The sequence below is a fragment of the Oreochromis aureus genome, linkage group 11 (genome assembly GCF_013358895.1).
Source record: "Oreochromis aureus strain Israel breed Guangdong linkage group 11, ZZ_aureus, whole genome shotgun sequence".
NCBI lineage: Eukaryota > Metazoa > Chordata > Actinopteri > Cichliformes > Cichlidae > Oreochromis > Oreochromis aureus.
Window position 1 is genome coordinate 24,085,773 of NC_052952.1, and position 12,147 is coordinate 24,097,919.

Below are 12,147 nucleotides of genomic sequence, written 5' to 3' on the forward strand. Positions count from 1 at the left end.
ATTAGTGGGACCACTGAAGTCTGAACACATCCCTTGGCAGTGTTAAAAGGGTAGTTTTGACAAACAAAAAGCTCTGACATTATGAAAAATTGATTCAATCACTGAGATGCTTTCATTATCTTTCCAGCAGTTAGCCAGCCTTCCCCTGGTTTCCTGAAAGTAAGCTGAATTCCTTGTGGACTTGTCATTTCATTGAACCAAGAGAGCTTTGAAATGGCATCAGACACCTTTTTCAGTTTTGATCATCTGTTGAATGGGTAGATAAGAGCCTTGTCTTTTACCGGGCTTTTTCTCTCATAATAATTAGAGGCGGCAGATCGCCTGATAGTCACCGTCTGGGTCAAAATGCACAGCTTTTACTGGTGGAGAAACTGAGGGGTGCATTTTTGTGTAATGTATTTGGCTTGAAGGTGATCTTTACAAGGTTATCGCACTCACAGACTCTGACCCACTTGGCTGCGCTATCTATCGCCGTGGAGCTGGTTGCCATGGCTGCCGAATAGGTGCTAACTGCCACTCAACAGGCTTGTTCCACACTCTGAACAACTGTGTGGGTGTGTGTGTGGCGCTGTTTGTGTGTGTTTTGATGTCATTTTTCTGAGTGTTTGGTTCACTTTGTCTGTACATGTGCGGGAGCGCAGGAGTGTGTGTGTGTCTGCACACAGGCAGTGGGTTTTGGGTTACTTGTATGAATGTCAGTGTGTGCTTTTGTGTGCGTGCGGCTCTGCTGTGGCGCTGCAGAGGTTAAACATCAGACAATGTTTACCACCCAGCCCACTTGTTTTATTCATCATGTTTACACCAGTGTAAAGTGAATTCTGTCTTTTATTTTTAATTTTTTTTGGCAGCAAAGTAAGTAATGCGCAAAGTCACACATTTTGCTTACACCCACCTTAGATGTAGATCCTAATTAAGGCATGTATTTAGAATCGGGTCAGTTTTGCAACAGCGTCCTAATGGCTTTAATCTAATTTATCCGTCTTTTAGGCAGATATTCTGTTAAATGAGTCAGAGATTTTTGGGTCATTTCCGATGAATCCTTCTCTCGCTGTGCCTGGGTCAGTACTTGCTATCTGAGCTTAATTCCATTATGCAGTTTTCATGAGATGGATGAGCTTAAGGACAGCGAGAGGGAGAGACTGAGCACAAGGAGCAGGAGGAGACTGTGGCAGTGTTGGAGCAAGATGGATAAAGACAGAGAGAGGTAACTAGAGCACAGGGCTAAGACAGGAGAGATAGAGAGGTTAGAGCTTCTCTGCGCGAGAGAGAATATGTGAACGAGGGAAAGTGAGAGAGGGGAGTAGAGGAAGCTGTAAAGTGCATTGATTTTTTTTTCTTCTTCCCCCTCCTTCCTCAAACTAATTAAAGTTTTGGCCTGGTTCAGTGATTACCCCACTGCTTACAGAGGCTTTCTCCTGCTGAAGGGCTCTGTGTGCTACCTCTTCCCTCCTCTGCTCCTTTCTCTTCGCTTCCCTTCGTCCCACAGATGCCTGCCCCACCATTTATTTACATAGCTAGGGGTGCTTTACTATGGAATTACAATTAGGAGACATCAGAGCTGACTTTCTAGTAAAGGCTTATTCCACCCATGTTGTCAAGTGAGTCTTGACTGCCACTGGTTGGACTCATGTTCAAGAGGAATTTGCTTGAAGTGTTTTAAGTACTTTATTTCAGTCTTTCTGCCCATCTCCTTTTATTATTTTTTGCCATAGGTTTTCATGATTATTGCATGTCCAGTTTTGGTATTGGAGTGTAAGATTTTCCGTTTTTCCAGCACATACTGTTCGAGCACATACTGTACATTACTCAGAGATCCGAAAAGCATTAACTGAAGGATGAGACAACACAGGCAAAGTGCATTACAAAGCACTCAAAGAGCACATAACTCTGCTGAGGCTGCACGACCTTCTGAATTTATTATTCTATTAATAAAATGTTCGGAAATTTGTCATGTTGATTGGTTGATGGCGTCCATCAATTTTGGAGGATACCTAAAACCTGTCTGGGAATATTAGGGCTTTGAACAAATATAAATTTCTATTCAGGCAGACTCACAAGAACCAAGTTGTGTGTGTGTGTGTGTGTGTGTGTGTGTGTGTGTGTGTGTGTGTGTGTGTGTGTGTGTGTGTGTGTGTGTGTGTGTGTGTGTGTGTGTGTGTGTGTGTGTGTGTATGAATTATGTTATGTCCTCCTGCTGCAGAAACATAGACTGCTCAAATGGCGTTAGGTTTTGCAGTATCCTTTCGATATAGATTTAGATACAGATACAGATAAATGCACTTGTTTTCTGGTTGCAGTAGTATGATACATTTAAATGCATCAGTCCATTTATGGTCTTTATCAATATTTATCAGTTTTGTTAAAATATTATCGAGGAAAAACATATAGTACTGTGCAGAAGTCTTGAGTCACCCCTCATGGGAAATAGGTGCAGAGATTTACTCAAACATACATATTCATATGTTGCTCATATACATCCTCCTGAGAACCAGCCTATTCATTTATGTCCTCTTTGGTCTATATCTTTTGACTTATTTGAGCTACTCTACCCCTAAGTCACCTAAAAGTTCAATGGGAAGGTTTGTTTTTCGTCAGCTCTCAGGAGTATATGCATATGTAAGTTGCACATATATGTTTGCAACTACATGAGTTTGTGCAATTCTAGCGAGCTTTAAAGTTAATATTTGGTATGACCACTATCAGGCTTATGATTTCTTTAAGTAGTCTTCAGGAATAATTCTCCAGGCTTCTTGGAGGACATCCAAAGCTCTTCTTTGGATGTTGGCTACCTTTTATTCTTCTCTCTGCCAAGCTGATCTCACACTGCTTCAGTAATGTTGAGGCGTGGTCTCTGGGGAGGCCAGTCCATGACTGATAGTGCGCCATTGTGTGTTTTTCTATCTGGGTATGATGTTGATGACAGTGTGAGCAAAAAAATTTAAATTTGGATTAATCACTCCACAAGACCTGTTATCACTGATATTCAGGCTTCAGTCAACAGTAGATGGATCAGATTCATCTCTCAGGTCTTGTGTCAAATCTTTGATGATTAAAAAAAAAAATTAACAATATGACTCTCTGGTACTGTTCATCAGTGTGAGATAGTTCTTTAGTCCTCCACTTCCTTTATCTTTCTTAAGGACACATTCTGACAGTGAGAATCAACTTGTTGGTACAACAATATTATTTTTTGCTCATCCCAAAAAGTTGATTCTGTTCATCCGGACGTAACATTTTCACTGGGAGAAACATTTCGTCACTCATCCAAGTGACTTCTTCAGTCTCAGCTGATTGCAAGTTTCTCCAACCTTATAAACAGTACCTTTGCACAATGAAATGACCGAAATGAACCCTCTGAATGAACAATGGGCTGTGAGGTCCTTGATCATTAATATGCAAATTATCATAACCATTGATCCACAACCATTGATCAAAGACCATAGTTTTTGCGAAATTGTTACGTGTAGATGAAACACTGGTTCAGTCCATGGGTTAGTAGCCTTTAGAACAGTTTGAATGGTTCAAACTGTTCATATTAAGTAACAAAAAAACATTCCTGTGAAATCTTCTACGTACAAGGACTGGACTGAAAATGAGTAAAAAAGCAGCCAATGTCCAAAGAAAAACTTCAAAGGACTTTCAGGAGAACTATTGAATAAAACCATGTTAACAGATTGCAAGATAGTCTGTCTCCTTGGAAACAAAATATGAAGAAACCAGGGCTGATTCAAGATTTCTTTTCACAACACTGTAAATATAAAATCTAACTACACATAGTGAAGATAGAGGTAAAAAATAAGACAAATCCCCATAACTTGTTAAAATCACACAAATGCATATCTGCATCTTTTATGCACGTCCGGATTGATGGAATAACCTCTGCATAACAATTGTCCTGAACATCTCTGGGTGTAAACACACGCACCCTGAGCTGACAGATTCATCTGGAGTCATAGATTTATTGGAAAATAAATGCAACCTTTGAGTCACAGTTGAGGTGTTACGAGAGCACGGTGGCACTTATCAGTGTCGAAAACAAATCACTTGTTTTCCGCATAATTCTTCTCCATATTTCTGTAAAATGCCGTATGTCAAGTAGGTTGTTAACTAAGAGGGAAACAAACAAACAAGGCAGAGCTGATAACAAAAATCTTCTTTGTCGGAATTACAATAGATAAAAAAATAAGTCCTAGTGAGAGATATGGTTAATGGGAACACGCGGCAGACTTCATATTAAATGATATTTCATTTCCTGGGGATTTAGACAAACCATCAATCATGCTTCGCAACGAGACACTAATATATGACCATTCCAGGATGAATCAGATTTTCATGTGTCCTGCATTGGTTACGTTTTGGAAAACACGAGTCGTATCTACTGATACAGACACTGATACGCGGCCCGTTCCTGTTTTCGTTCTCCCCCAGGCCTGCTGAGATTGGAGGAACTGGTTCGCCGCTTTCTCATCTCCCGGGAGACCCTGTCAGTCAGGATGCTGGATGACAACCTGGACCCTACGCCGCTGCTGAAGGAGATCCGTGACGACAAAGTGGCCACGATCATCATTGACGCCAACGCTTCCGTCTCCTATCTCATCCTCAAGAAGGTGAGTTCTCAAACAGCAGTACGTTCCCCAGAGCCACCTACACATTTTCAGGAGTCGAAGCTACTCTTGCATACAGTGCAAGCAGTATGTCTCAAGGGGGTTGGCGTATATCTCTCTTTTATGTACCCACATGAAGGGCATGCGGAGCTCACCATCTGTAAAATAATAAAACAACTCGCTCAGAGCTCCACAGGCTACACATTTGTTGTTGTTACTGAATTAACATCTATTTTTACCTTCTCTGCCCTCCAGAGCTGCATAGGGAACAATATTTATGCGTGTCTGCCAGCAACGATCACTTACATTCTTATGAAAGTATTTGACAAAAGAACATCTTTTGCTGGGATGTGGTGCAGATGTTACCCAAGCTTGTTCTGATTCATGGTACGGCTTGTAATGCCGATAGCCAGCGCAGTGAGTCATGGCTTGAATGCGTATGGGATGTTTTTACTGGGCACATTTGAGCCGCTGTCCGCCCTCAGCGAAATGTCCTAGTGTTAGCCTGATGATGTAAAACTGTGATTAACGTATGCTCTCTCCTCCCCCTCCCCACTTTTCTCCCTCACATCCTCTCCCCTTTTGTACCCCGACTGCTTCCTTTCCTCTCTGCCTGTCCAGTAGCTCTCCTCCTTTGCCCCCTCTTTGCCTTTATCAATCCCTCCATATCCGCATTCTCCACTTTTTTGATCTTATTTCCTCTCCCTCTCTCTTTTTGTCTCGCAGGCGTCAGAGCTTGGGATGACATCAGCATTTTATAAGTACATCCTCACCACAATGGTAAGAGTACGCAAATTGTTCCCCTTCCCCTCTTCTGTCCTCTCTTCCTGCATTTCTCCTCGTTCCTCTCTCTCGCTTTTCCTCTTTCTGTCCCTTTATGAGCCAGCAAAGGTGTTAACAGGAAGAAAGTCCTCAATAGGTGGAAGTACAGAGAGGTGAGGGGAAAAAACGAGAGAGGAGATAAGGATGGGAAGAAGAAAGACGAGCGAGAGGGAGACATTTGAAAAATGAACGAATTACTGTATGAAGATGTGGATGTGCAGAGGAGGATGGTGGGGAGGAAAAAAGAAAATAAAGGGGGGGTCTGGGGCGGAGGTGATGACAGATGTGATGTGCCCTTTTTCTTCTGCCACCCGCCACCTTCCCGAAGCTTGCGGTGTTTTCATCTTTCTCCTTGATATGCTCCCCTCCTTTTCAAGCATTTGAATAAATGTACCATTTTATGTTGCGCGTCTGATTTTTATTTTTTCACTTTCCTCTCTCTGCCCTCTGTGCGGGATGTGGTCCTGTGCTTTTAGATGTACTTGTATGCATATTACTTTGAAAAAAATAAAAAAACTCGGTTCCATTAACCTCTATTTTCCTTGTATCTCAGTCTCCGCCTTTCTTCTAGCTCTCCATCAGAGATTAGATGGTGTCACTCCCCGTAGCCTCTTTTTTTCTTTATCTCTCTCTTCTTTTGCACAGTATTTTTCTTCTGTGCTAAGATTTGATAGCCTGTCAACATCACCCTGTCACACACTTCAATTTTCTATTTTTCCTGCAAACACCCTCTCCACTCCTCCTCCTCGTCCTCTTCCTCTGTAGGACTTCCCCCTGCTGAGACTGGATGACATAGTCGATGAGCAGTCCAACATCGTCGGCTTCTCCATGTTTAACACCACCCATCCCTTCTATTTGGAGTTCATCAGGAGCCTCAATCTGTCTTGGAGGGAGGGCTGTGACCTAACGTACCCCGGCCCTGCGGTCAGTATCTCGAGCCCATGAGTACTCATGCGTGCACGCTATTAGAGCTAATTTTTTAATGCTTTGTTTATATGCCACACAACATTAAGCTACTTTATTCCTCACACTGATTCATGGAGCACTTAAAGAGCTCCAGCTAGTCTTTTGCTTGTATTTAATGGGTATTGATGTATCCATCTTTGTTTCCTCCCCATTGGTTTACTCGAACCTCTACATCTTTTCCCTCCTCTTCTTATTTTCCTGCCTTCTCCCCCCCATTCCTTGTTAATCTTTCAATCCTCTCTGCACCTCTCATTCCGGTTAACTCTTTTTCTCTCTTTCTCTCTTCTTGTTTCTATGCATCTCACTTTTTTCCCGCCTCCCCTCTCCACCTTCCACAGCTTTCTTCAGCGCTGATGTTTGACGCCGTGCACGTGGTGGTGGGGGCGGTGAGGGAACTGAACCGCAGTCAGGAAATTGGAGTGAAGCCACTCAGCTGCACCTCACCTCAGATCTGGCAACACGGGACCAGTCTTATGAACTATCTGCGCATGGTAAATCTCCATGTTTACTATATGTCCACAGCAGGAAACAAGATGTTACATTTGATATCAGACATGAGTTTAATCTTTTTTTTTTTTTACATTCACGCTTTTGTTAACATCCTTGTTTAAGCTGTGACTCTTATTTATTAACGCTAGTAAGATTAGTGTTGCTGCAATTAGTAGTTATTTTTAGAGCAGGTTAAACTTGAGAAAACACCGAAAATACTGTTTTAAAATTGCTATTCTACAAAGCCTCAGGTGACATCTTCAATTAGAGCTTGAAACGGTTACAGCACTTGGAGTACTGAGTCGATGGAAATAAACCTAGCATAATTTTTATAGTCAGTTAATTATTGGAAGGACTAAATATGAGCTGTTTCCAGCCATAAAAAATGGAGGATTTTCCTTATGTGAAATTAAACTGACTCTTAATGCTCGGGAATGTTGGTTAGCAAAAACTAAATATCATTTTGTGACCATCTGCCGCTCCCATCAGTGCGTTAATGATCCACCCCACTCGCTGCTCATGATGTGGATTTTGATCTCAAACACACACCTGTCACATTTCGTGCCTGTAACTAGGTTACAGTGTTGGGCAGATTATTCAAAACCTCCTTTATGATGTTGTCTGCTAGAGCTGAGTTCTCCAGGACGGCATTTGGAGAACACACACAGAGAAAACCAGACTCCCAAAGGAAAAACAACAATAAACAGTTAGTTTGATAAGTATTTGGACAATAACACAATTTTTGTGATTGTGTCTTTGTACACCGCCACAGTGGGTTTTAATTCAAACAATTAAAATGTGATTGAAGTATAGACTTTAAGCTTTAATTCACAAGGCTTAACACAAATGTCACATTAATTGTTTAGGAATTACAGACACCGTCATACACAGTTCCCCTTGTTCAGAGGCTTAAAAATAATTGGATCAAATAACACAATTTTAAATTTGAGGATTGTTTTTAATACATGGCTGAAAATCCTTTGACTCCCAGAAATCTGGAAACCGTCGACATCACCAAATGCTGTGTTTCCTCTCATGGGATGCTCTGCCATGGTTTAACTGGAGCCACCTACACTTGCTGCTTGTTTGTGGGGCTCTCTGTGTTCGGTTTTGCCTTCAGTGACTGAAACACTGCTCTGATGACCTGTGATCAGGAGATTTGGAGACTTGGCTACTCACAAATATCCTATTTCTTTGCCCTGGAAACTCTTGGGTTGCTTTTGCAGTTTGCTTCGGGTCATTATCCATTTGCGCCTTGAAGGACCGTTCAATCAGTTTTGCAGCATTAGGCTGAATCTGAGCAGAGAGTGTAGACCTGTACACTTCAGAATTCATCCTGCTAGTTCTATCTGCAGTAACATTATCGATAAACACCAACAATGTGGTTCCCATGGCAGCCATGCATGCTCATGTCGTATGCTTCAGATGATGAGCTGTTTCTCTCTTCCATACTGATGAAACAAGTTCTTCATGTTTCATCAGTCCAAAGAATGGTTTTCAAACCTGTGCAAACTCTTTCAGATGTTTTCTGTCCAATCTTGGCTTCTTGTTCTTGAGTGTAACCAGTGGTTTGCAGCTTGTTGTAAACCCTCACAAAGATCTCTCTTGATTCTGGACTTAGATAATGACACGGCTATTTCCTCAAGAGTGTTCTTGATTGTTTCAATGTTGTGAAGTTGCTTTTCTTAACCAAGGAAAAATTGTGCTCATCTACTTTAGCTGTCTTCTGTGGCCTTTCAGGTCTATTGTTAATAATGATAATAGTAATAAACACAATAATGACAATAATAACTATTTTTATAGCACTTTTTACAGTTACAAAGTATTTCACAGTTTGAATAAAAACCATGAATTAAAGATAAATATGCATGTTGTAGCATACAGACACATAGTCAAATACTTGCATTCATTAATACAAATACACTTCCATACACACATTAGATGTAAATTATGGCCAAAGTTAATGCAAGAAAGATGCTTTTACAGATCACCTCCCTGACTTGCATTGGCATCTCGTTGGACCTCATACTGAGAGTTTAAGAAAACGGATAAAAACTACATTCAATCTCCACTTTTATCTGCTTAACTTGTCAAAGGAACACTGCTCATCTGGCAGTGAAAACTGCTCGTCAAGTGTCCAGTTACCCTTGAACCTGAAAATGTAAAATAAAGGCTGTAATTTCTAAACAGGTAATGTAATACTTATTTAAACTCCTTGAATTAAAGCTGAAAGTCTGCACTTTAGTCACGTATTGAATGTTTGATTTAAAAGCCTCTGTGTTTGTGTAAAGAGCCACAATTACAAAATTCTCCAAAAACTTGCTACAAAAACTTGGTACTTTGTAGCATATAAAAAATAGAACGAAAAATGGAATAAAAAGACTTATTCAATCTCCAAACATAGGTGTAATATAAAGACACGCCAAAGTAGTTTCTACACTGTCAAGATCACATTTTACCATAAAGACACACAAAAGATAAAAATTCTGACTTCTCTTCTTCATAGTGATTAAAAGCAGAGAAAAGCAAAGATCCTAACATTTGAGAAAGGATTGCATTAGCAGCATGTGTTAAGAAAAGACTCATAATTATTCATGACTCGTCATTTTGTTTAGTTTTCTTTTAACTGAAATATTGATAAATGAGAGGAGTACAGCCGAAATGTGCATCATCCTCATCTCATGTTGCATGTAACCTCTGTGTTTTGTTGTTCTTTGTCATCTCCCATCTCTGGTCGTCTGTTTCTCTCATCGACGACCTGTTGTCAAGGCAGCTCGAGTCCCATCTCTCACTGCCCCCGCCCCACCGGCCCGACATCTGTCTTTGTTAGTCAACATCATGGTGTGCTCCATCTTCAGCGCTGCACCATTCATCATAGTTCTCGCTTACTGTGCCAGCACCTGGCTTTTGAAGAGAGGGAGCTGAGCTGCGAGCTGCAGGTCTGAGTCTTATTAGAGAGCTCTTGACCCTCTCTGCTGCTCTGCCTGAGCCTCTCGTCAGTCAGTTTCTCCTAGTTGATCCAAAACTGATCATCCTTGTCTAGTCCAGCCTCAGATGCTTTCTCTGCCTGTCTTAGTCTTTTTCCCTCTCTTTCCTCCTGATCACTGGTGATAGTATCTGTCTAATCATGACCGCTAGTGAGAAGAAGTGTGTTTGCTTTTCTGCAGAATGCTGGCTTAGTTTATTTCTCCACATCTTTTCATGTTTTCTATGTTCTCCACTCTCTGTTTTTCTTACCTTTCCTTCTCTCCTCCATGCTTCTGTCATACTTCCTCACCTCACTCTCTGTCTACCTGCCAGGTGGAGTACGATGGTTTGACAGGGCGAGTGGAGTTTAACAGCAAAGGTCAGAGGACCAACTACACCCTGCGGATCCTGGAGAAACACAGAGGAGGCCACAAAGAGGTCAGAAGTCACCTGCTATCATGCAGCAGCCAGGTCACATTGCCCTCAGGTTTCGGGTTAGTTACAGGTCACTTGTCTCATTTCACAAAGCCGGCAGCGGCGTTTAACACCGAGGTCAGCCTCATCACAAACTCCCCTGATGGCAACCATATCTTTACTCTGTGATATACATTTTATCTGACAGCATTTCACTTTTTACCTGCTGTCAGATGCGGCTCATGTTTGAACGGTGGTTTCACTTCAAATTAAATCTACATTTCACTGATTACAAATGTGGAGTGTCAAAGCACGGGAACTATTTTCCTAAAGATTTGCTTGATTATTTCTTTTCTGATCTAAAAATATAAAAACGACACATTTATTTTCTTTTTATGGGTACAAACAATAGCTTGACATTGGTTTGTAAAAATCAGTGTTTGATATTTGCCTTAAGCTCAGTGCACGGCAGACAGGTGTGCAGCTCTGCTCTGGTGTTTGTTTTTGTCTCGTACAGAACTGGATTTGCTTTAGGCTTAGTTTTAATCTGTATTTGATTTGGACTCTGTCCTTAATTGAACTCTGAGCTGGATTGTAGCTTGCAATAGGCTACACTAATGTGATCAATGATGGTTCCTTGAAAATCTTGTGCTCATCTTTTTTCACAGAAATGGATCGGAGGTGTAGGTGTAGTCTAACAATCAGTTAGGTTTGAGTACATTAAAGGCTGGGCCATGAATCAATATCATCTCCCATTCCCTTTCAACAGAGTCGTATCTTCACAGTACGGCCATGTTGGACAGAAGTAGAACTGAAGTTAGCAATTTTAATGAGCAAAGTTTTCACAGTGAAATGCAAATAAAGCACAGCTGATGTGGAGAACTTGGGGCACACTCAATTAAAACAATTAAAACAAAAGCACACTCTTAACAGAAGTGTCAAAACTTACCTAACTTGTCTTGTTAAAACGAAGAAAAAATGAATTCTGTGCTCCCTTTTCTACTCTAAACAAACCAAGAGTACAGAATAGTTTTTCTAAACAAATTGTAGCTTCAACTGTGGTAGAAGGAATATCAATGAGCAGAGAAAACAGGTTCACCATTGGCACGGTCTCCAGGGTGCAGCAACAGATTACAAAACTTCAAAGAGACTAGAATTCACTGACAAGCAGCGTGCACCAAGCTACAACCGTCCTCTCGAACAGAGACACGCTCAAAGGGGCGGCACGGTGGCTCTAAATCACAGGAACAAGTGAAGGCAACATTTAGGAGCACACTCTAATCAGCATTTAAAGCCAGAATATGGGAACAAACTAATTAACGCTAAAAGTGAAAACATATATTTAATGTGCCCCTCCTTTAGTTTTTTTTGACTGGCAGTGTGTAGATATAGTTATTGCAAAGCAAGTACTCAGTATTGTGTATGATATACAGCAATGTGTAGCAGGAAAAACACTGTGTTTACTTGACAATGAATTTAATTGAGCAATAGTGGGTTTTTTAATTGCTGAATTTGTAAGAATAATGAAAATAACTTTTTAAAGTCTCATTCATTTTCCTGCAGCAGATGCTTCCAGTTTGATCTCTTGAACTAGTCAAGCACAGGCCACAGCAGATTAGTTAAGGCTAGTTGGACAATGTGCACTACCAAACTGTTGGCAGGCCCAGCAGCAAATGAGGTGTTCAGGACCATTTTGGTACATTATTGTGACAATGCAGTCCACACGAGTAAGCTAGAAGGAAAGGTGAGGGCAGGTGGAAATCAAAGTGCATTCCACCTGCATTTACTAAATGAAGTATACACACCACCGCAGCCTCCGACTGAGAGGGAATTACGCTGCAGTTCATTGGCTGGAGGAAACACTTCTTTTTCACCTCCTCTTAAT

At 41.2% G+C, this 12,147-nt stretch overlaps 1 protein-coding gene across 2 annotated transcripts in view; it reads left to right on the top strand.

The window, feature by feature from the left end:
- grik5 (glutamate receptor, ionotropic, kainate 5) overlaps positions 1 to 12,147 on the top strand; it is a 91,942-nt gene that overhangs the window by 56,481 nt on the left and 23,314 nt on the right. Inside the window, exons 1-7 of one of the 2 annotated variants that reach the window (XM_039619757.1) lie at positions 660 to 852; positions 1,097 to 1,204; positions 4,429 to 4,607; positions 5,331 to 5,384; positions 6,192 to 6,350; positions 6,731 to 6,883; positions 10,182 to 10,286. In XM_039619757.1, coding sequence (XP_039475691.1) covers positions 4,494 to 4,607; positions 5,331 to 5,384; positions 6,192 to 6,350; positions 6,731 to 6,883; positions 10,182 to 10,286 — 585 coding nt within the window. In that variant the 5' untranslated portion in view covers positions 660 to 852; positions 1,097 to 1,204; positions 4,429 to 4,493. Of the gene's footprint in view, positions 1 to 659; positions 853 to 1,096; positions 1,205 to 4,428; positions 4,608 to 5,330; positions 5,385 to 6,191; positions 6,351 to 6,730; positions 6,884 to 10,181; positions 10,287 to 12,147 lie in introns of those variants that run through there. The other variant, XM_031744306.2, reaches the window with a different exon arrangement.